The sequence below is a fragment of the Gouania willdenowi genome, chromosome 24 (assembly GCF_900634775.1).
Source record: "Gouania willdenowi chromosome 24, fGouWil2.1, whole genome shotgun sequence".
NCBI classification, from domain to species: domain Eukaryota; kingdom Metazoa; phylum Chordata; class Actinopteri; order Blenniiformes; family Gobiesocidae; genus Gouania; species Gouania willdenowi.
The window spans coordinates 6,096,384-6,119,862 of NC_041066.1; the positions used below are offsets into that span (position 1 = coordinate 6,096,384).

Below are 23,479 nucleotides of genomic sequence, written 5' to 3' on the forward strand. Positions count from 1 at the left end.
GCCCCTTTAAATATAAATTGAAGTGTATTATACAGTAATGCTTTGAACACAGGTTTATTGTAAGGTTTAATGTGCAACCAACACAACTTCACCTTTATTTTAAGAAGATAAAAATGAACCCTGTAGACTAATTTCATTCACTTTTCATCTTCAGGTTACACATTTTTTAATATTCCAGACTTAATAAAGGAACAAACTAAACTAGTTTTGTCTTTAAATACTTTTTTTTGTTTTTATCATACTGTTGTGTTGATGTCCTGTATGTGACTGGCCATTTAGTCCGTTAATCAGCCTGTTGTGATTCAAGTTAAAACTATCAAAAATGACAATAACACACACACACACACACACACATACAAAGCCTGTGATTGGCTGATTAACAACACAACATGTTGAAATAGACAGAACACAGCTGAGTTTGGACTGGTTCCTTGGTTGTGAAATAGTGGTTTTTCTCTCATGGGAAACTATCCCACTGCTCTTCCACCTGACTGACAGTCATGCAAATCCAGTCTACTTCCCACAGACTGAATACTGTGATCCCATCGCGTGCAGTACTTAGTTAGCTGGCTTTTTCTTTTCTTTTGAAAACAAGCAAAAACCAAGCCTTTGTATTAAAAACAAAAAAAAAATGTATCTTAAGCTTCAGCTGTAAAGTTTCTATTGCTTCTCTTGTTGTTGTTTTCCTGAAAGGAGGAAAGCATACATGGTGTCCACATGGGGGCAGCAGTGAGTTGTGGTTATTGTCTTTAGTTACAAAGAGCAGCAGAGAATCACAACCTCACAGGAAATAAGGTCACACGTGCTGTTTTTACACCAATTGTTGCTGTTAGCTTAGCATCTGTGATCCACGGTTCTGCTCCATGTCTGCAGCCATACTTTGAGGGGCGAAGGAGTTTGGCAACTATGTACATGACAAAATCCTCAGGTGCCTTACACGTCGTTTCTCAAAGGACTGAGTGAATGTTTTGAGGCGGAGGGATGTGGAAAGATTGTCCGTGACACATTTTCAAAGGGCTGGGATAGTGGATGGTGGGACTGCACTTTCACACAGACTTTACATTCATGGCTGACTGCTTTAGACGTTCCTGCTGTAATAAAGTTTAGCACAAAACAAAAGGATTCGCTAACGATGAGTTTCATGCTTCAGCTTTGAATCCTCGTGGAGGGATATTTTCCTGAAATCGAGTTGAGAAATTCAGCGGTTGTTTGTTTTCTTGCTAGTTTTCAGTTTTTAACTCTGAGATGTCGTTGCCCCTTTGGCATCGGCATCATCAGCATCTGACGACTGATAAAACTTGAGCAGCCAAAAAGTGCAATAGTGTTTTCCTATGAGGACAGCGGAGCAGAGCAGACGAAGCTACAGCCACTTACCTCACAGTTTGAGAGTTTTGGTAAAACTTGGTAGAAGTGGTGGAGGCTGTGACTCTCACTGGAACACTGGCTCATGCTTGTGTACTATGCAGTGGTACTTTAACGGGGCTATTGTTGGCCTCTGGTGCACATCACGTCACATTCAAAGACTCCACAGACGTTCAGCATTGTGTTGCCAGATTAGCTCTTTCCTGTCACGTCCCTAATCATGTCACCCTGTGCTTGGTAGAACACAACAGGACTTATTTAGACATTTTAAAGAAAACACAGACATCTGTAGAGCTGCTGACCGACTTCTCTCCTTTAATTTAACTTGTATTATCCATTCTGACAATCAGCATACACCAAAAGTATCAAATACACACACAGCGGTGTCACGGCATATGCTCAAGATAAGCAGGACATTGTCCTGACCGTAAGGATCTGGATTCAGTTGAACTGTTAAACGTTTTTCTCCTCGTGTTTGGATACTGACGCACTGCAAAGATGTCTTTCTATTGCTGGCTCTCTCTTCTCATAAAACATGTAAAGATCTAGTGAATATGGACCAGATCAAAAAGCCTGCCTGTTTAAACTCTGAGCATTCACAGTGTAATGATGAGCATAACTAGATGCTTTTTTATGTTTTAAAATTTATATATATAATTTATATATATATATATATTACTCATTTATGTGCTGGAACTTAAAACTGTGAGTGATTAGTGACTTTCGTTCACACCGAAAGTGACTTTAGCGACTAGATTACACTCAAAATCAATGCAAATGACGCGATGTCAAGCGACTTCCCTTCAAGCGACGCGACTCATGCAATTCCAGCGACCAGAAGTCACACAAAGTTAAACATTGTGAACTTTTCAAGTGGCTCGGAGTGATGCCGCGTTCATGCCGGATGCGTCACGGAGTGTTCGTGCGACTAGATTACATACAAAGTTAATGAACAGATGCAAAATCTTTCCTGTGTGGCGATGTGGTCCGATCCGCTCATCAGGAGCGTTGTAAAAGCTGTGTGTGACCACCTGGAGCTGTATGACGCGGCCTTTATAACCGGGACCGGACTAGGAAGGATTTGGCGAGGAGGAGAATCAGCGAGGAGGTGGTAGTAGCAGGTAAAAGTTCTCTCTATAGCACTGAGCTAGGATAGCATTAGCCGCTAATCACAACAGCTTTTTTCACTGGTGGTTTATGTTTATGAGAGGAGAAAAAGGAGCGCAGCGCCTCGCTTCAGCAGGCAGTGAAACTCACCAAGTTGGATTCGTCGCTGGTGGGCGGTGCTTCGCTTCAAATGCGCATATGAAGCGAATGGGGACAATTTTTGATCCTGCCAAAACCTGTGGAACTTTTCGTGCTGCAGATTCGTGGGTCCGGTGCCGCAGAAGACGCATTCGGTGTGAACGCAGCATCACACTGTGTCGCGACATTCAATCGGTAATGAGTTTCTCCCTACGTCACTTCCCCGGTTGTCACGTCACTGGAGAAACACGGAGGAAAGAGTCATCATGGCTGTATGCTGCTACCCCGTCTCCTTTTTACCAGAAACCGCAATGAAAGGGAGCAAGAATGGGTGAAAGTCAGCCAAGACACAATCATGGTAGGATTAGGTAGCCATGATTTATGTAAAAATAAAAACTGAGCGTGAAATGGGATTTGAAATTGGCGGGGTAGATGAAGCAAGCGACTCATCACGAGCGATTTATGCAACTATAATTGGAGAAGTTGCGTTCGGTGTAAATTGGCTTCAAATAGAAATTTAAATAAAGTCCACTCATCTGACTATTTTTTATTCAAAAAGTAACTAAACCCCAAGACTGCTGTTTTTTTTTTTTTTGTTTTGTTTTTTTTTTTAAACGAATATATTTGGATATGAAGTAGTGTTGTTGATTGATTTTTGTCCAACTCTTCACAATTTAGTCAAAGTATTGTATTAAGCATATTTTGTGGTAGAAGTGTAATAAATCAACAAAATGAATTTTGTTGATTTATTCTCAAATTTCTATAAATGTTAACTGGTTCAAAAACGCAATCATTTGATCTGTAAGACTGAATAAGTTACAGGTCATTCAATAAACGACCAGCTCGGTCACTAAAAGCTAGCTGCTAGCTTAAAACAAGGAAAGAAAGAGTAACTCAGCTATACAGTATATACAGTTTGACGTATTACAGGGAGCTGGATGTTTACTAGATTAATAGATGCAGTAGATACATATCTATATATATATATATATATATATAGATAATATATATGATTTTTTTCCCAGAGGCTGCTGTGAACCGAAAAAAGGTTGTTGCAATAGCAAATCAAGATGTTAGCCTAGTTTATGCTATCTCACCACAGTAGGTAAACAATAAACACTAGATTGCAAAGGATTAAATACTAAAATATAAATATGACCTATAAGCTAAACCTGATGCTTTCCACAAATATTCTATCTATACTTCAATACATCACTGTCAATGCTCATTGAAAACTAAAATATATATATATTTATAGTACATACAAGGTCCAGCAGGTACCACGATCTGTGTTTGTCCGTCAGATTTATTTTAATATTTTTCTCGTCTGTTTTGATAATTAGTTGTGACAATTCTACACGTTGTCACCTGACCACACATTCTGTAAATAGTCAAGTTTTCCGTTTCCCAACTTTAATTTAGGACAATATGGAGCGAATGGCAAAAACAGATCTAATTGTAATTGTATCCAGTGTTTTATGAGAGGAGAGCGCAGTCACACTGTCGTTTGCCTTTGGTGGACAGACGTTTTGTGTCGTAGCCATGAAACGGCTTCTTGTGGGTTTTTGAAGAGTGACGAGAAACATTTGATAGCTTAAAAAGGTCTGTGGTTAGTTTTGAACTATTTTGAAATTGTTAGATATATAAAATGATGATAAATATAATGCCAAATATTCAGTATTTGTACAGAAATATACATATATAAATATATAATATATGCCTAAAATAAATGGGACTATTTTTTGCTCTTTACCATGTTTCGGTTCAGGTTTTTTTTTTTTTTTTTGAGCAACATAATTTTTTTAAATCTTCAGATAGCATGCCGGGTAGTGAAAATGAATGTATTATTTAGTGTTTCATAGCAGATGAGTACTACAGCACTCTACAATCGGTTTGTGTTTGTAAGAATATTTTGAGTTGGATATTTTATTTTCATGTTTGTTTATCTTATAAATGAACTGTACATTATTTTCTAAATGCAAGTATATAATATAGTTTGAGTTGTTTTGAATCATCGCATTGCTTTGTCAGTGTGCTTACGTATATTTTGCCTCCCCTAAGAACTGCTATCAACCATCTGTTGTAAATAATTATGCAAATTAAACTTTTTGAAGAAAAATTAAATCAGTTGTCTTTATATTTGTGTTCCTGTCTTTATTTATTTAACACCAGAGTTAGAAAACCCTTTTGATTTTTTTTTTTTTTTTAATGGTGTACAGTATCACAAAAATATTTGTATTTATTTTCTTCCTGAGAATCTATCTATAAAGCAAGGACTTTCTGTCTGTCTGTCTGTGTGTGTGTACCTCAAATATCTCTAGTTTTATTTCTATTTGGAATAATTTTTGTTTGAGTGTTTACACTGCAGGCTTTTATTTTGAAAATGGAAGTGTTTTGTCACAAACTGAGGAAAACAGAAACGCAATCAGCCAAATTTGCTTTGGTGGAACTGTGTTCTAGTTGTAGATGTATTTATAAAACATGAATAAATGAGGTTATAGATTATGATATCACTGTTAAAACATGAACACTTGCATTTGGTTAACACATGCATTATCCCAAGAATTATTATACTGGTTCTCGTATCAGTTATTAGATATTCTTATTTTACAGGCATTTTTCATACATCAGCCTTACAGACGTGTCAAGATTTGGGATCATCTGATAAACAAGACATTATGTGGAGCAGAGTTACGAGTTTGATTCCCAACACAGGTGGGTTTATTTTTTAACTTCAGTAATTTAAGTAATGATATGAAAGTAGGCCTGGACATCATATCAAGATTTAAGATATATTTCTATTTTGGCGATATAGAAAATTACAATATCGTGTATAACAACATATTTTTATTTTATAGCATATTTTGTATCAAAATACTTGTTTTAGGGGTCACTGTTTTTACTACTTCTCAGAACAGCATGAAAAGCAGTTAGATGTATTATGAGTGCATCCAATAAAAATAAAAAAGTGACACATTATTGTGCAGCTGTTTTCTTAATAAATGTACATCAACAAATGTAAAGAGTAACTAAACCCCTGTGTTCTGCTGACCTGCCACTAGGAGGGAGATCAAAGAATGCCTTGATTATGGGCGTTACTTCTGTAGCAGTAAGACACGCCCACTCAGTCAGCCCACACCGCTGTGTGCAGAGACAGACGGTAATGTACACAATGTGTCTGTACACACACACACACACACAGTAAGTTCATAAGGTGAGATGTGTCACAGGCTACCACGGGCACGCACATTTGCGACGTGAAACTCACACACAGCCTTACAGACGCCACTCAGGTAAAACAGCTCTGCTCTCCCACCACCACGCACACATAGCGATGAGACGGGTAAACACCTGTCCGCACACGCAGAGACAGACGGGAATACACTCATAGTCTTTCTGTTAAGACTAGGATTGGGCACCGAGAACTGGTTCCAAATAGGAACCGGTTCCTAACGTCCGGTTGTGGAACCGTTACGAAGATGTTGGCATTTCGATTGTGTTTTTCGATTCCTAAATGCCTGCACTAGTTTGTTTCCACAGCTTGCTCTGTTTGTTTACACAGGGTTTGTATAAGATGCGTTCATAATGTGACTGTAGTTTGTGTGTGTGTGGCTACGGTTTCAGTTTGGACCGCGGAGCGGAAGGAAGATAGGAACTAATCACCGGTAAAAAGCCCATTAAAGCTGTGGAAAACAATCACCAGGAATAAATATTAGCTCCTTTGTAAAGACAGTAGCTCTAACAAGTGGTAAAATGATAAACTGGTGATATTACAGCCTTTACATGCAGTACGGGGGCGCATTTACTTTGCCTCCGGGTCCTAATGCCTGCCGTCCGGTGAAGCCTGTTCTTTTTACCGCATTTACCGAGGTCCGTGTGTGTTTAATAAGTCTGTGTGTGTCTGTATGAAAGTCTGCATTTTTATGCTTATGCCAATCCACTCTTTATATTAAATCCATGTCTTTTAAGGCTCTTATTAAATAGTCTAGGCTGGGGTCCAAATCGGAATCAGAATCGTTAAAATCCAAACGATGCCCAACCCTAGTTCAGACTGAGTTAAAAAATAGTGAGATTATATCGTAGTTTGTCATTTTGAGAAAAAAAGTTATGGAGATATGAGTTTTGATCTATATCGCCCAGCCCTAGTTGCATTGGTAGTTTTGACTGAAAAAGACACACACCTGAAACACAAACAAAACCCAAAGACCAGGTTTTTGTTTACTTAAGTATTTTTTTTTTTTTATTACAGCAAAGAAGCCAAACATTACAGACAAGAATAATTATGAACTCCTTACGTACATAAACAGCTTCAGACCATCAGTTTAAAATATGAAGAGCGATTTGTGGACATCCTCACATATTTGTTCTTAAGTCTTTAAAAGGTCCATCGGCTGTTCTGCCATTAATCCCGTGTGGAAACCTTCCTTTGTAAATCACATTAACACTGATGTTAACATAAAACTGGCTTTGTTATTGGCGTTCTGACCTCAGAGTGTCTGTCTTCAGCCTGGAGGTCAAGGAAATGTGGAGAAATCAAACCATTCTGAAAGTATTTGAACATCTGTTCACACCTGAAGCTTCACGAGTACAATCTGTCGTTTCTTTTACAATGGAACCAACGTCCTGACACATCAACCTCTGCTGGTCGTCCAACAGAGGTAAGCATGAGTCTATTTACAGTAACATCTTTAGGGGCGGGGCTTCTCTCGCTCCAGCTGACGTTTTATAAGCAATAAGTTTTGTTTTTTTTTCTCTGTGAACACGTTTGTGCACAAATAGAAACACGTGTGATAATCAGAAAGCTGGTAAAGCATTCACATGAGGAAAAGGTTCACAGAATATCCATCGTCCATGATTCAACAATGCTGTGAAAATGCTGGTAGCAACAAGGAATTTCAAATTAGGCACATTATGCTTCTTTTTTTTTTTTTTTTTTTTACGGATCAGTCCTGTTTGCATCACAGCGTGTGTTCAGGGATCAAAGATGGCGATAACGAACTCAGAGGGACCGGATGCACTGGTGGCGTTGACACAAAGAAACACGGTAACATCACAGAGGTCCATCAGTGAAAGCAAAAACAACACTACTGAAAGTCCACCAAAATACTGAAAAGCTACTTCTAACGCTTGAATATACAGCTTTACCCAGAACTTCTTAAGCTTGTCTTTTTGGACCCGAAGAAAGCCTTTCTCTGTGTCCCAAACCTTAGTTTAAGAAGCACTGGTAGCAGTGGTGGAATAAACATGGAATGAAATAAAAAAAAAACAACAAAAACATGATTGTTCTTACAAGCAATGCAACAATAAATACAATGTGCTTCATCTGTATAGACATATTTACATGAAGTCTTTGGTTTATGAATAAACATCAGCTACAGAGGAGGAGTAAACTAAACCAGAAAAAAAACGCTGTCAAACTAATGCACCCTGGGAAACAAAGGGAATGAACCCTCATCACCAGCAGCTCACCCACTGGTTCCATGTGATGTAAGTAAGTGGCTGTAATTCAAAGTGCACTGGGCCCAGCCCTGAAAACAAACATGATCACACAGCGTCAAACAAGACTTCAAAACTTCTAACCAGTAGACTATTACAGGACACTACATGTAATAAAGTAAAAAAAAAAAACTATCACACACTTTAAAAAACATATCAGTAAAAATCCTACATATGAAGACATGTTAAAACCAGACACAAGTGTTCACAGTCGTAAGCTAATCCTGCTGAAGAACCAAAATGTCTGACAGTCGATATTTAAATGATATAAAATAAGCCAGAATACAACAAAGAAGTGGGAATATGAAGCTAATGAAAACTTGCAGTTCAACAAAAGGTGGAATTACAGCTTGCAAAAGGAAAGGGGGACATCTAGAGGACAAGCTGAGTACTGCATCCAAGACAGCAAGAAGCATTTAGTGTCTGTGTGAGGGGCCCCGAATCATCCAGGGGCCCCAATGGCACTGGGAAAGCTGTACAACAAGGAGTTCAAGGACACATGCGTCCTCCTCTGCTCCAGTGGGAGGAGTCAGCAGTGAACACATGTTCTCCTCTGCTCCAGTGGGAGGAGTCAGCAGTGAACACGTTCTCCATCTCCTCCTCTGATCGTAGCTTAGGACGACTCGATGAACTCCAACGCCAGGTCGTAACAAAACCGATACTGCTCCTGTGGACAAAGACATTAACTAGTTTAACCACAATAATTGCTTTTCTAACGTGTTAAACTAACCACAGGTGTAAAGAGTACTAATGTATTCTACTCAAGTAAAAGTACTGTTACTTGATTGAAATTGTACTTAAGTACAAGTAAGTCATACATAAAATACTGAAGTACAAGTAAAAAGCAGCTCCATTAAATAGTACTCAAAGTAAAAGTAATCCTACATTTATTCACTCCAGAACTGAGAAAATAACCTTCATCAATGCTATTTTGCTGCTGTGCGTTACGTTTAATCTGATTGGTCGGCTATGATGTGATGCATTTGATTGTCTGGTCATTTCATTTTTTGTAGTTTCACAATGTCTGTTGATCATTTTAAAACTAAAAATAATAATTTAGTTATTAACGGTTGGGTGTAGAAATGTAACTAATTACTTTACTTCTTTTAAAACGTACTTAAGTACAAGTAAAATGACTGATTTAGAAATATACTCAAAGTACAAGTACCCATAAAAGCAACTTAATTACAGTAATGTGAGTACTTGTAATCAGTGGCTTTCACCTCTGGAACTAACGATTCTTAACCAGTTTAAACAAGATGAAACAATCCACCATGTTCCCCAATGACAGAATAAATGAGCCAAACTCACTGGAGCGTCCACCATGTTGGGTTTGCTGTTCCTCAGAGTCTTCACAGCATGGAAAACATCCACCACACTTTGTCTCTTGGCCATCTCACACACGATGCTGCTGGCACAGAAAACGCCGCTACGCCCACCTCCATTTCTACAAGATAACGTACAGAGATGTGAGTTATCATTGATGAAGTGGATCTATTGGGTCAGCCTTGAGAAAACCTACTTTAAAGGTGCAGTAGGTAACTCTTTTTGCCATGTTTGCTAAAACACATATGTAAAGACAGCATTACATGAAACTAGTAATTTGTAAAAAAAAAAAGAAACAAACAAACAAAAAACAGGCTCATTAAGTCCCGCCTACTGCTCCTACTGCAATTACCGAGCAAAAACAACCAGGATCGTGTTTGATGGACTGTCAAACACAGCCCCCGCCCCCTACTGCTCGATCAAGCCGATACCTCCGTGTTACGGCCCAGGATTGTTTGAGCCGCAACAAATAAGAAGGACGGACACAACGTCACTGTTTAGGCTCATGTGAGTGTGTGTGATCGCAGCAGCTTGACCTGACGTGGCCAAGCCACAGCAATGTTGAGAGGTAGTGTGCCTATGGAGCTTATGAAGTGACCTGACAGTCTTTTTGGTTTTGCTGTGTGGTTTACACAACAGCCTCCTCTGGGCGAGGGACTTTGGAGGCAGGGCAGGAGAGGGAGGGGAGGGGGAGGGATCTGAAAGTTATACTTGTTCAAATTTAATGCCAAGTCTTCTCTCTCCTCAAAGTTACCTACTGCACCTTTAACACTAAACAGTAACTGAAGCCTGAGGTTTAGGCTGATAAGCTGGAAAGTCAAAAAATGCCTTGATTATGGGCGGGGCTCCTGCAGCAGTTAAGACACGCCCAGTCTATACTATAACATCTCCAAAGAACAATCTATAACCGTGGTTTCCAACTGTTTTTTGGATCGTAACATATTGACACCAAATAGCAAAATATAATTGTAATAGCAAGGTTTCAACCCATAGAGGGCAGTCACTCTAACATTTTTACAACAAAATATAAATAGTTTTTAAAATACTGTATATGACTATACCACTGGAGGGGTCAGCAATGGTCAGCTGGAAGTGCCTCATCCTAGAACAAATGCCTTATCTTGACCTTTTATCTACAGAACAATAACTACTGTATTTAGAATGGTCTGTCTACTGTGTCGTATTGAATGTAAACAGGGATTTAAAAAGAGTGGTTCTGTTTTGTTTTCAGAAAATTATTCCTTTTTTTTTTTTGTTCATGAGGATTATTAAATGTGTTATTTTAACATTGGGTATATTATTAAGTGTATTTGTAATATGATATATTCTAGTTGTATTTTTATTTTATTGTTGTTTCTGTAGACCCCAGGAAGACCAGTTCATTACTAATGGGAATCCCTAATAGAATCAGAAAAACATAAAACAATAAGTTAAAATAAAATAATTTTGACTAAAATGTCAACAGTTGGTCATGAATCAAACCACAGCATTACTTCATACTAAAATACATTTGTTTTCAGGAGGAAAAAAAGGCAGTTTTTGGATTTAGTTACTGACATTTAAGCGGTTTTGTGAGGTACACGAGCACCACCACTACAGAATACTATAAAGCAGGGGTGTCATTTTAGTTAAGAGGCCAAATATGGACCAGTTTGATCTCAAGTGGGTCACAGATTATAGTACTTTGCACTTCCATATTTAAATGATACATAAAGTATTGACACTATCCAGGCAATAAGTGACTAATATCAGTCCCTGCAGGATTTTTAACTAAATGTACTTTATTTTGTGATAGATTTTTATTTAATTTGGGGAACCTTGTAAAATAATTTGAGGAAAATTGCAGGATTTTGGGAAAAACTGATTTTTTAACAATTAAGCTTTTAAAAATTATGTAATATAAACATGGGAAAACTGTGAGTGCTGGAAATATTAAAATAGTTTAATTGAATTTATGTATTTTGAGGGACTGCGATATCTATAACCCAGTGTACACATTGATTCTTCATGTTTTTTTCCATAATTGTGCCGTAATTGCCCCCTGGCCTTGAGTTTAACACACGTGCTATAAAATATATAAGTGATGAGAGTGATGCTGTGAGCGTAATAATAATAATAACTCCTTCAGACTGATGTCCGTGCACACTCACAGGCAGTGCACGATGGTCCTTCCCTCTCCTTCCTCTCCTTCGCGCTGCCATTGGTCCACCTGGAGGATCAGTTTGAGGAAGGAGCGTTTGGAGGCGGGTACGTCTCTATGCCCCGCCCACCCCATGTACTGGAACTGACGCACCATCAGGTATCCTTCCTGAGGCTGGAACACATCAAACATGGAAACAAACATCAATCTATGGACAGGACGATGGTAGGAGGCATTAAAATCATCGTTTCAACAGAGGACGACTGACCCTGGTGAGGTTACACACTCTGAAGAGTCGACTGATGACATCACAGTCCATGGAGCACGACATACATTCCACCTGGACTGGACCGTAGCGCAGCATTCCTTCCTCTGGCCAGTACTGAGGACAGCCCTGCACACAACGTTCCTATGAGTTATATTCTTAATCTGTCGTCTCGCTACACACGTCATTTCACTTTTGGTTTCCATGTGTAATTAATTATAGATGAACTTAGGTTTATCTTCTCTGCAAAACTTCTAGGAAATGTATATTATGATAATCCACCTGAAAAGATAAGTGGGCTAAACAGCAGAGGTGAAAGTAACGGATTACATTACTGTATTTGAGTTATTTTATGGGTACTTTTTTATTTTTTTTTCTAAATCAGTCATTTTACTAGTACTTAAGGATGTTTTAAAAGAAGTAAAGTAATTAAGTAAATAATCCCCCATGTTCCTGCTTCTTCCTCCTTAGCTAATGGTAGCATCAGTGGCTAACCTATCATCCAAAGGTGCGCTGCTGCCACCTTTAGGGCACCAGTTGGTCACTACATCAACAGAGAAGCTTTATATTCACAGTAGAACTCCTTCACAGTGAATCCCAGCAACTTCCGTGAAAAAACGCAATTGACGTAATATTATGTCAATGGCACTGAGTGAGTTAAGTATGTTTTAAAATACGTAAAGTAATAAGTTACATTTCTACACTCAACCGTTACCTATAAATTATTATTTTTTTGTTTTAAAATGATCAACAGACATTGTGAAACTACAAAAAAATGGAATAACCAGACGACAATCAAATGCATCACATCATAGTTGACCAATCAGATTAAACGTAATGCAGGGCACCAAAACAGCATTGAATGCTGGTTATTTTCTCAGTTTTAGAGTTCATAAATGTAGCTATAATTAAAGCCTGTGCATTTTATATCTATTTTTAATTTAATTCATCAGTGTTATTTTATTTAAAAAATAATTGACATTCTGCAAAACCTTTTATTTTATACAGATGCCTTTGTGGTAAATAAATTAGATTACAATTGTCCAAGATTACGTTGTTTCTGCATGAGATGTTTACTGTATACAAGGGAACCATGGCAAGATTTATTACCAAAAATAAACGTGGAGGTTGAAAGTACTATTTTGAGTATTTTTAGTATGAGCTACTTGTACTTGAGTACAATTTAAATCAAGTAACGGTACTTCTACTTGAGTAGGATGTATCAGTACTAAACGGTGACTTACCTGAGCCAGGTCGATCTCATTCAGCATCACCAGGCTGGTACATCCGTAGTCGTAAACCAAACGCCAAAAGTCTTTGACAGTGTTGGGCAAAGGATGCTGGGTAACGATGAAGGCGGCCGGCTGTCTGTAGCTCTGCAGACACCAGAACACAATCAGCTTCTATTCCGTCACACACAGGATTCACTTTGATTAATCGTCTCTTCAACGTCCTGCACTGGATTTCAGTTTGAGTGCTTTAGCTTCTCTCACGCACGCACACACACACACACACACACACACACACACACACACACACACACACACACACACACACACACACACACACACACACACACACACACACACACACACACACACACACACACACACACACACACACACACACACACACACACACACGCGGGCTGGAGTCCATCACATTTTTGATCACATATACTGAGTCTAAATAACACCTTCCTCTTGTGTTAGCATCTCTGGTCGCTTTGGACCCAAGTCTTAAATCAGCTTTAAATTTCACTAAAAACAATTATTTATCATCTAATTTGTTTCTAATTTGTTTCTCATGTAATAATAGTTAATAAATAATAATTGTCAAACTCACTTTAGTTCAGGGGCCAAATACGGTTCAGTTTGAGTTTGAGTGGACCATAGTTTAGGTGGGAAAAAGTGCATATTCAACATTAATGTGCCCTAATTTTCTCTTCCATGTATTAATGATATATAAATAAAGTATGTGAGTACCTGCAGAAACTTCACTTATGTGTATTTAAAAAGGCTGAGACAATTGAATTAGTTGATCATTTACTAAATGTTTACTTTCTCAAACAGGCCGAATTTGATGCCCTAAAGGGCTGGATTTGGCCTCCGGGCCTCGAGTTTGACACATGTGGTGTTAGCCATAGAACTGTAACATAGTTTCCCAGGTTTGTGTTTAATTAAATCATACTTGACAGTTTTTTATAGAATGTTCATGCCAACTACAAAGTCAATTTTCTGAACGCAATTACAACTATAATTGCGCAATAAATGTAATTAATGGTCAATTACGCGATTACAAATGTAATTGACCCCAACCCTGACACACGCACACAGGGAGTGGATGTGTGGAACACGACGTGAGCATACATGAGCGCTGAGATGAGCATGCAGTGGACATGTGACCCATGGTGGGGGTGGGAGGGTACGTTGGGGGGGGGGGGGGTGCATGCACAAACAGTTGGATCAGAGTTCAGTCAATCACAGTCAGGAATCAGCATATGCATTAATAATAATAGCTACATTTGCTTGGATGTGATATCACTGTTTATTAGTGAGTGAGACTGAGGACTGTCGTGAACCATAGTTCTGTCCAATCAGCAGCACAACCTTCAGTCATGTGACTAGAAGAAGAGGAAGGACTGAAATGTAATGACTGATCCCAGCCAGAATCTGCCAGTGGGGAGTGAACGAGTGTGACCACGACACATGTGTGATGAGTGGAAGTGTGGGAATGAACCTGGTGGCAGAACAACACTGAAGCCATGAAACAAATCCAGTATTTGGAGATTGGAAGTGGGATCCTTTACCTGGAACTCCTCTGACAGCTTGGTTAGGAAGAGGCCAAAGGTGAGAAACTAAACTCAAATCAACTTTTTGCTCAATTTGTTGGAGAAGAGCTGAGCTGCTTCTCCACATCACGCACAGATTATTACAAACAGGACGACAGACCTACAGACCTACAGACCCTCCCTCTCTGTTGGTTTGGTGAAAAGCTGCTCTGCTACATGTTGGGATCTTACCTTCATATATCTATGATCTAATCTGTGGTTTTATTACAACGTAAGGAAGGCGGGCAGAGAAGATGGTGCTCTTTACACAACCTGGATTTGTCTCTAGCCTCCTGCTGCTAAAACCACAAACACATCAGCACAAAAACAGGGAGGGGCGTGTGTGTGCATGTGTGTGTGTGTGTGTGCGTATCAAATGTAGAAATAGTGTTCCTTTTCTGATCATTTTTTTTTAACATCTACTAACAGTCTGTGTCTGCACTTTGGGACATTTCACAGATACTTCAAACATCTTTGTGAAATGTCCCAGCTCTGTGCACTTTTGTGTGTGTGTGTGTGTGTCACACTGCACACTTACATCCATCAGAGCGGCGTTGATGTAGTTGCTGCTCTCTCCATCGATGGTGATGAGGAAGGGGAGGCATCTGTCAGGAGGAAGGCCGTCCATGAAGCGGTTCTTGTCCTGGTTCCTAGGCAACAGAGCGATGCTGCAGTCCTCAGGCTGAGGCTGGGGCGTCACTGAGTTCAACGTCTGATGATGTCACACATTTCACAAATCAAACCCATATTAGGAAGTGTTCAATTCATTCTGATAAAATGACAGATTTGAGGTGAATAAAGACTGAAATTCTACAAATGGTGTGGATCCTAGTATCACCACTAGGGGGCATTTCTTCCTATTTTGAGCAAATATATTATGTTTTCATGTTTACGCATGATGCTTCCATAAAATATTATAAAATAAAATATTTGTTAATTCAGAAACTACAACAAAGAAGTGTTTATTTATTGATATTTCATTCAGTAAGGGCACTGGTTCACATCACAAGGTTTTTTGGATCGTAACCCAATTTTGATATCACATTTCTGGCAACCATTTTTTTTCTAGGATTAGTGTACAAAGTAGGGCTAATGATAATCACAATTGTTTTAGTCACTATTGTAATTATGATTATAATCACAATTATTTATCATATTAGGGAAAATCTGTGTTTTTATTGCACTACTTAAACAAACAATATATGTACAGTTGACAGTGCAAAATTAAGCTTTAAAATCGAATTATCAAAAAATAATAATGTAAAAAATGAATCCAAAAAATGTAAAATGAACCAAAGGCTAACTGAATAAATACACTAATACAGAATGCAGAGCCCATGTTTAAAATCGAAATATTGCCGACAATCAGGTTAATTCAATTGTGGCAACCAAAATCGTGATCACTATTAATTTTATTTATATTCTGTATACTGAATTTTATTTCAACTAGATTTATTTTTGACAAAGTGAAAATATAGAATACAGTTGTTTAGGATTTTGTGTTGCTATAATTTGAATAATAATAATAATAACTGAAATAAATGTAAAAATATATTTACTTTTATCAATCACTTGACATTTTGGGCGATCCCAAGGTTGAAAAACACTGAGTAAGGGAATGCTTCTTTAAACTCAACAGAAGCGATGCAACAGCTGATTTTATTCTGTTCTTACCTGGAACTCGTCCTTCAGATGAGACGAGTTGGTCTGTGAGTCGATGCGGATCAGCTCGTAAAACGCAGCTTTGAACTCGCACACGGGTATGGCCGTTTCTCCACATAAACACGCCTCTAGTATGGCATCGTGGATGAAAATATACTGCTCCTGAACACACAATGTTTAGGACACACACTTTGTCACGTGCACACAGGCCTTTGTCACAAAATGTCTCAGTCAATCAAAAAGCACCAAAGTTGAGAACGTGAAGGACACAAACAGCTGATACACAGTGAGCGTGAGATGGAGTGAAGCGGGTGGAAGGTGGGAGCGTGAAGAAGATAAAGTCGTTTCTACAGCTTTAGCTGCTACGCCTCATAGTGTTCATATGTTTAGTATATCCATGACAACCACTTGTATTATTTCCGGTGTGAAATCCTGCAAACGATGTTTGGCAGCAAAATCACAGAATTTGACATAAACTGAACGTTTGTAAACTAATAACTACAACAGAAAGAGAACTGGAACGCTAACTTATGCTACTTTTTCAGGTGTGACGTGTGTGCAGAGGTAAAAGTAACGGATTACACGTACTCAGGTTACTGTAATTGAGCTGTTTTTATGGGTACTTATCAGTAATTTTACTTGTACTTAAGTAAGTTTTAAGTAAAGTCATTTATAAATTATTATTTTTGTGATCTTTTTTTTATTGCCGTTCTATTGTCTCACATTGAACATAATCCATATGTTTTTATTCGTGCCATTTCTGAGCCACTTTCTTGGGTTCAGGTTGAGGTTTCTACCTATTATGTTGTTACCCACAGGGCACATTTTTAGAGTAAATACATATAGCTATACTTTGAGCATGATCATTTCTTATTTTGATTTTGATTTGAACTTATTGGCGTTATTTCATTTTATTTTAATTGTACATTTGGACAAATATTTTATTTTATCAGGGTATGTGCAGGAATTCTGAGGTTAATTTCAATACCTTTTTACTCAAAACCTCATCGCCACTTTAAGCTGCTGTTAGCAACACATCTTTAACAGTTGTAGTTTGCAATTTAACAGAAATGAGTTTAGCTGAGAAGGAATGAAACTCTAAAGAATAAAATAAACTAAAGGCAGGTTTATAGACATTCCCCTCAGGTCACAACAAGTAACAACAGTTATTTAAGGCCAACTGGTGGAAAAAAATAACAACATGCTCCAAATGTAGGACATGTGCCTGAGATTGTGTGATTTGCTTTCAATCAGCTTCTTTGTGTCCATCAGATCTTTGAGCTTTTCTTTGTGCCTGAGGAACAAGGTGTTGGACTTGGTGATACGTTGGGCCATTAATGACCTAGATTTTCCTTCTGCCTGCTCAGCAAGATGGTCTGTATCAATTTGAAGTGTGTTGCACACTTCATGCAAGATTTTGATTCTTTTCTTCAGCTCTTTGACTTTAAATGTATTAATGGCCATCGATGCTACGCTAATCCTTTCCTTACAAAGTGTGCAATAGGCTTCCCAGTTGTTATTCTTGACTGGCTTCATCCAACCTTGGAATTCGGGCATCTCGAGCCAGGCGTCAGAGAACTTGCACTTTCCCATTTTTGTTTTCTTCTTGTCTGTTTTCGCACCAAGACGATCTAGCTCCGAGTACGCAACCGAGTCAAAGCCTGAACACCAATAAAATGTAATACCTCATAATATCACGATTAAGACTTTTCTAATACTTTTTTAAGGGACTTAATTTTCCCACAATTGATCAACTTTTAATACTTTTTAAGACACCCTGTTTATACAGATGCCTTTGCAGAAAATACATTAAGATGTGCAAGATTTCGTCTGTTCCTTTTTAAGTTTATACATGAGATGTTTACTGTATGCAAGAGAACCATGGCGAGATTTGAAAGTAACTAGTAACTTTTACTTTGACTAATATTTAATTGAGCTACTTTTTACTTGCACTTGAGTATTTTATGTATAACTTACAATTGCATTTAAGTAACAGTATTTCTACTTGGGTAGATGTATCAGTACTCTTTACACCTCTGCACGCGCGTGTGTGTGTGTGTCAAGCATATGACTTTCTAAAGAGTGCAATGAAAGGTCAATTGATTTGCATGGAGGACAAACATCTGATTTTGGAAGTGACGCAAACATATACAGTGGAGATTGGCTGTGTTTGAAATGCCATACTAACATAGTAACATAGTAACATACTACTCATACTAAGTCTGACGTCAAAACGTATATAGTGCATTCACAATATTAGTACGGAAAGATTGAGTACGCGAGAAATACCCAGATGTATACTTTATCGGGACATTTTTTAGGTATGCACGATGGGCACACGAGTCATACTCAACCGCCCCATGATGCATTGCGAATGGAAAGTAAAATTCCTGAGACCGACTTCAAGCAAAAAAAAACAAACACTCCCTTTTCAAAATAAAAGCATCTCTTCTTGTCTTCTATTAGTTTTTTTTAACAAAGGGCTCTTGTTTTGAAGTTAATCAGAAGTTTTGTCAGTAGCACAATGGAGGGTCTCTGACAATCTCTGAAATGTTGGAATAAAATGTGTTTCCGTGAGTTTTATGGATCAAATGAGCATGTTGATATTCTACTGTCTCAGTTAAAAAGGTGGAGAATCAACAGAAATATTTAGCCTCAGTGTGCTTCAGGTTTTTGTTGTTGTAAGTTCCAAATGCATCTTGGGAAACATTCGTATACTTCAGTGGGAACGATCATTATCCTAATCATACTTATAGTAAATAGTAGACAATATATACTCATCGAGGTTGTGCCATTTCCAACACAGCCTTTGTCTTCATGTTTAATATAGCAACAGAAATATGTAGCAAATGAAAGGATATGTCATGTGTTAGCAAAACAGCACCAACTTTTTCTTTTTTGCTTTTTTTTAACTTTAGCAAGGCATTAAATACCAAACAAAATTACTGTAGACCCCAAAATGTCATTCTTTGTTTCCTGTAATTAATAAGTTGAAGCCAACATACATAAAGCCATACCTTTGACTTTAAATGTATTTCTGAGGCCGTTTGATGAGGGAATGAAAGATGATATTTCACAGTAAGTCACCTCCACCTATGAGTGGTTGTTATGGTGAAGCTTAACTGTGTGTGTGGTGAGGTGTGGATGCAGGTGGAGGATGGAGGATGGGTAATGCAGTCACCTCAGTCTGTACCATGTTGATCCTTCTGGAGCGTAGAGCCTTCACACAGTTGTAGATGTCCACCACGCCTTCTCTCTCAGCCATGTCCAGCATGATGTCGATGACAATGAAACAGCCTGTGCGTCCGGCTCCAGCGCTGCACCACAACAACAACAACACATTAGGTTTGACTTTGTCATTAATTCCACACCAAAGACAATAAAGCCTGTGTAATGTGTCTCATAGATCAGTGGTTCTCAAATTTTTTATGGCTCAAGTACTCCATTTCTCTCATCTCTGAATTCAAGTTCCCCCTTGTCCGACTACAACATTTTGCTCAGAATTCTATGAAAAAAACAACTATAGAGCATAATTATGGAATAAATGGTAACACATTTTAAAGAATCTCATTTTGTAAATAAATGGAAAGAAATTATATGTAGTGCCTCCTGAATAGGGGTGTGTATTGCCTGGCATCTGGCGATACGATTCGTATCCCGATACATAGGTCACGATACGATACGATATATCCCAATATTAAAGTATAAGGCGATAATTGAGATTTTTTTGAATGATATGATTTAAAAAACAACTTATCTGTAAATGTGTACACCTTCATGAGAACATTATGTATGAAATATATTTTATTGGCATATTTTACACTCAAAACATTGGCTTTAACATGTCATGTGCCAACAACTTAAAATAAAAAAAAAACATACAATCTGCCTGTGGCTTTTAAACCAACTTTGACTTTAGTGTGACATGACTTTAGTGCAACTTAACTGAGGTATATGTCTAAAATAACAAATAAATGCAGAAAGTTTGTACTTTCTTTTTAGATTTTATTGAAAAAACACAAGCTGGTCAACATGCCCAGGATTCAGTGCACTTCTTTGTGCAGTTACAATGTCTCCTGCTGTGAAAAAACTTTCCTGGTTAAATGAAGGTAAAAAAATTAAATAAATATGGATGCATTTTGAATCGATCTGGGAATTGCACGATGTAATATTGCGATATATCGCAATATTACATCGCGCCTCTCTCAAGTACCTCCTGTAGTGTCATCGTGTGTCGTACCCCCATTTGAGAAACACTGTCATAGAGCATAGAGCAGCTGAACGTGTACCTGCAGTGCACCACGATGGGCCCAGCAGACGGTGGGTTGGAGATCTTCACTCGGCGGATGAAAGAAAGTAGTCCGGTGGCGTGATATGGAACTCCGTGATCAGGCCAGCCGGTGAAGTGGAACTGCTTTACTTCTCTCACCTCATTGAAGTTACGCTGAGGAAAAATGAAAGTTATTTGTGGAATTAAACTGATATTTCTCAATATCGTCATTTCTGTTGCCTGATCCATGAACACTAGAGGACTCGGATGCATCCAACAGAATTTAAAATTGAAAGGCTGTTATAATGTGACTCACCCTTTCCAGGGTGAAAGTACGAACTACGTATTCAGCGAGAGGTTCCACTTCCACAAAAGTGACCTTGAAGTCTCCGTACACCTCAGCATCATCTGGCCAGTATTTGTAGCACTTCACCTAAAATAAAAAAAGGACAACTTTAACAACAAATAATCTGATTATTATCTGGGGCAGTGATGGTTTAATAGATAAAGAAATGGACTGGTTGGAATCTTCTGTTGACCTTTAAACTCAACGACTCCCCAGGTGCTACACTGAGGTTCTACGGCTGCTCAAGGATTAGTTCAAGAAATTCATCTTCTTCTTCACTTAGCAGCAAACCGTAACACTTTTCTTTATTAAGTGGATCTCGTTTATACTGAAAACATGTAACAGGATGTTATGTCACTTTAACTGCAGGTAAGAGTGTAGATCATAGACTGTAAAAAGAATAGACAACGCACGCTCACAGGAAAGTGATGCTATTATTTCTAGAGCTCCCCCTGCTGACTGGCTGCAGTATAGGTCATAAACCCCGCCTCCTCAAAGTTAACGGATGGGATGTATTAAATATTAAGTAAATGTTTAATCATCTTCTTTTCCATTTGCTACTTTGCTCTTCAATAGTTCACTTTCAAATAACACTACATGCTATAGACTAGAATCCAACCCATTAATCAGTCTGATTATAACCATCACTGATTAATCCACATTGGTCAATAGTACTGATGGTAGTATTAAGTCTAATATGTAACTGATGTATAACTTTTATGTTGAGATTCTGTGGCTCTATTTTGAATCTGCATCTGTACATTGTTTACTTTTTTCCATTTATCCATGTTTACTGTTTAACATTTGAGCATCTTTATTTTTGAATATCTTTTTAAATTGTATTCTGGAAGTTAGCGTTTTTTATTTATCTTTAAGCTTTACAGTCCTTGTGCTGACAGTGTTAATAATTAAAGTCCCTTTTTTAATATTTAATGTTTTTCTTTTTCGACTTGAATCACATGTTGGTTATTGTAATAATTTGCATTCATATCGGCTTTTTAAAACCCCCAATTTTGGAATCGGCCTCAAAAATCCCTCGTCGGTCGAGCTCTACAGCAGACATTTAAATAAATGCACAGTGAAAACACAAAAAGCTCAACTCACCCTTCCCACTTCCACCAGATTGGTTACCATGACGATGCAGGCCGACTGTTCCTGCCACACCATCCTCCAGAAGTCGTACACGGTCTCATGAACAGGACCTGCACAGACGCACATTATTATTATTATTATTATTCCACGCTCTATTGCGCAAATTAGCATTTCAATTTTGTTAGCAGCATCTTACCCTGAGTAGCAATGTAGTGACTGGGCCTCTGGTAACCCTGGAACACAACAACGTCACCGTTAGGCATGGTGTGCATTTTAACACTGCCATACAGGTTAACAGCAGGGTTGGGGTCAATTATAATTGATAATTAATTAAATTATGATGTAATTATAAGTGTAATTGTATCTGAAAAAAATCTATTAATGTTGTAATCAAAATTGAATTCAGATAATTTAATTTTTAAATTGTAATTGTCATAGAAATTCTATAAAAAACTGTCAGTACCAAGGCATAAAAATTGAAAAAAATTAGATTTTTTTTTTCCTGAGATAAGGCTATCAATAGGCTCTAAATACTAGTGCACATATGATGAGCACACTTGGGTGAAGATCCAGTAAGGCATGAAAAAAACAAAAATGTAAAAAAAAAAACCACCCACATTTCTGAGATAAGGCTGTATATAAAATGTTGAGACCATTTTAATATTGAAAAAAACTAATGTAAAAAAAAAAAAAAAAGGCTCAGACGCCCGCACCAAGAACATTAATAGCAATATTTTCATGGATAAATAAGTCTAACAAGAAAACCAATAGATGAGAAACACATTAAATGATAATGTCTATTTTACAGCTGATTTAAGACATTGGTCAAAACTGACCTATCATCATAAGAAAAGCTAAAAGAAAGCTAACAAGAGGAACGTCACATTTTATAGGATTATTGATTAAAGGGTCTATTCTCAGTCTGGATGTCCTTAAGCGCTTTTTTACGTGCCTGCAGTTACGCGCTTCTCTCCTACGCATATTCTCCGGTGGACCAAAACTGCATAGTCTGCGAATGAAGGCGGGTTGAGGAAAAGGAGGTGGTGATGTCATTTTTTTTGGAGTTTCATGGAGTTTTCCCAGCGCTTGTAAATGCCATTGAAATCCGTGAAAATGATAAAGTTCACTTTTAATTTGAAACGCCTTCATTGATAAGCAATATAACAGGTTGATTTGTGTAACTGAGAATCGGCCACATTCTTCTTTCCGAGTCACAGTTAAAATCTCTCTCCTTGATCGTCATTATCATCATAATCACTGTAAAACGTGACCGAGTTAGATGCCCTGGAGAAACTAGGAAATGACTCGGTCGCAGAGCGTCCTGCTTTAATACAGAGGGATGTTTGCAGTGAAACAGAACTATTGAGTGCCATAATACACAGTTTTATATTTCAATAGTTTAAAGCAACCTGAGCTGAGCCTCATTAAAATATGTGTGGGAACAG

At 38.0% G+C, this 23,479-nt stretch overlaps 1 protein-coding gene across 22 annotated transcripts in view; it reads right to left on the minus strand.

Annotated features, from left to right (window-relative positions):
• Positions 1–7,507: 7,507 nt before the first annotated feature.
• ptprk (protein tyrosine phosphatase receptor type K) overlaps positions 7,508–23,479 on the minus strand; it is a 160,044-nt gene continuing 144,072 nt past the window's right edge. For 11 of the 22 annotated variants that reach the window (XM_028440429.1, XM_028440428.1, XM_028440425.1 and 8 more), the window contains 12 exons: positions 22,231–22,267; positions 22,047–22,144; positions 20,913–21,029; positions 20,616–20,770; positions 19,508–19,643; positions 16,339–16,488; positions 15,203–15,376; positions 13,079–13,210; positions 11,838–11,963; positions 11,580–11,743; positions 9,415–9,550; positions 7,508–8,770 (listed from right to left, as the gene is read on the minus strand). In XM_028440429.1, the coding sequence (XP_028296230.1) occupies positions 8,717–8,770; positions 9,415–9,550; positions 11,580–11,743; positions 11,838–11,963; positions 13,079–13,210; positions 15,203–15,376; positions 16,339–16,488; positions 19,508–19,643; positions 20,616–20,770; positions 20,913–21,029; positions 22,047–22,144; positions 22,231–22,267 (1,479 nt within the window). In that variant the 3' untranslated portion in view covers positions 7,508–8,716. Of the gene's footprint in view, positions 8,771–9,414; positions 9,551–11,579; positions 11,744–11,837; positions 11,964–13,078; positions 13,211–14,643; positions 14,662–15,202; positions 15,377–16,338; positions 16,489–19,507; positions 19,644–20,615; positions 20,771–20,912; positions 21,030–22,046; positions 22,145–22,230; positions 22,268–23,479 lie in introns of all 22 variants that reach the window. The other 11 variants (XM_028440413.1, XM_028440414.1, XM_028440415.1 and 8 more) reach the window with 2 other exon arrangements.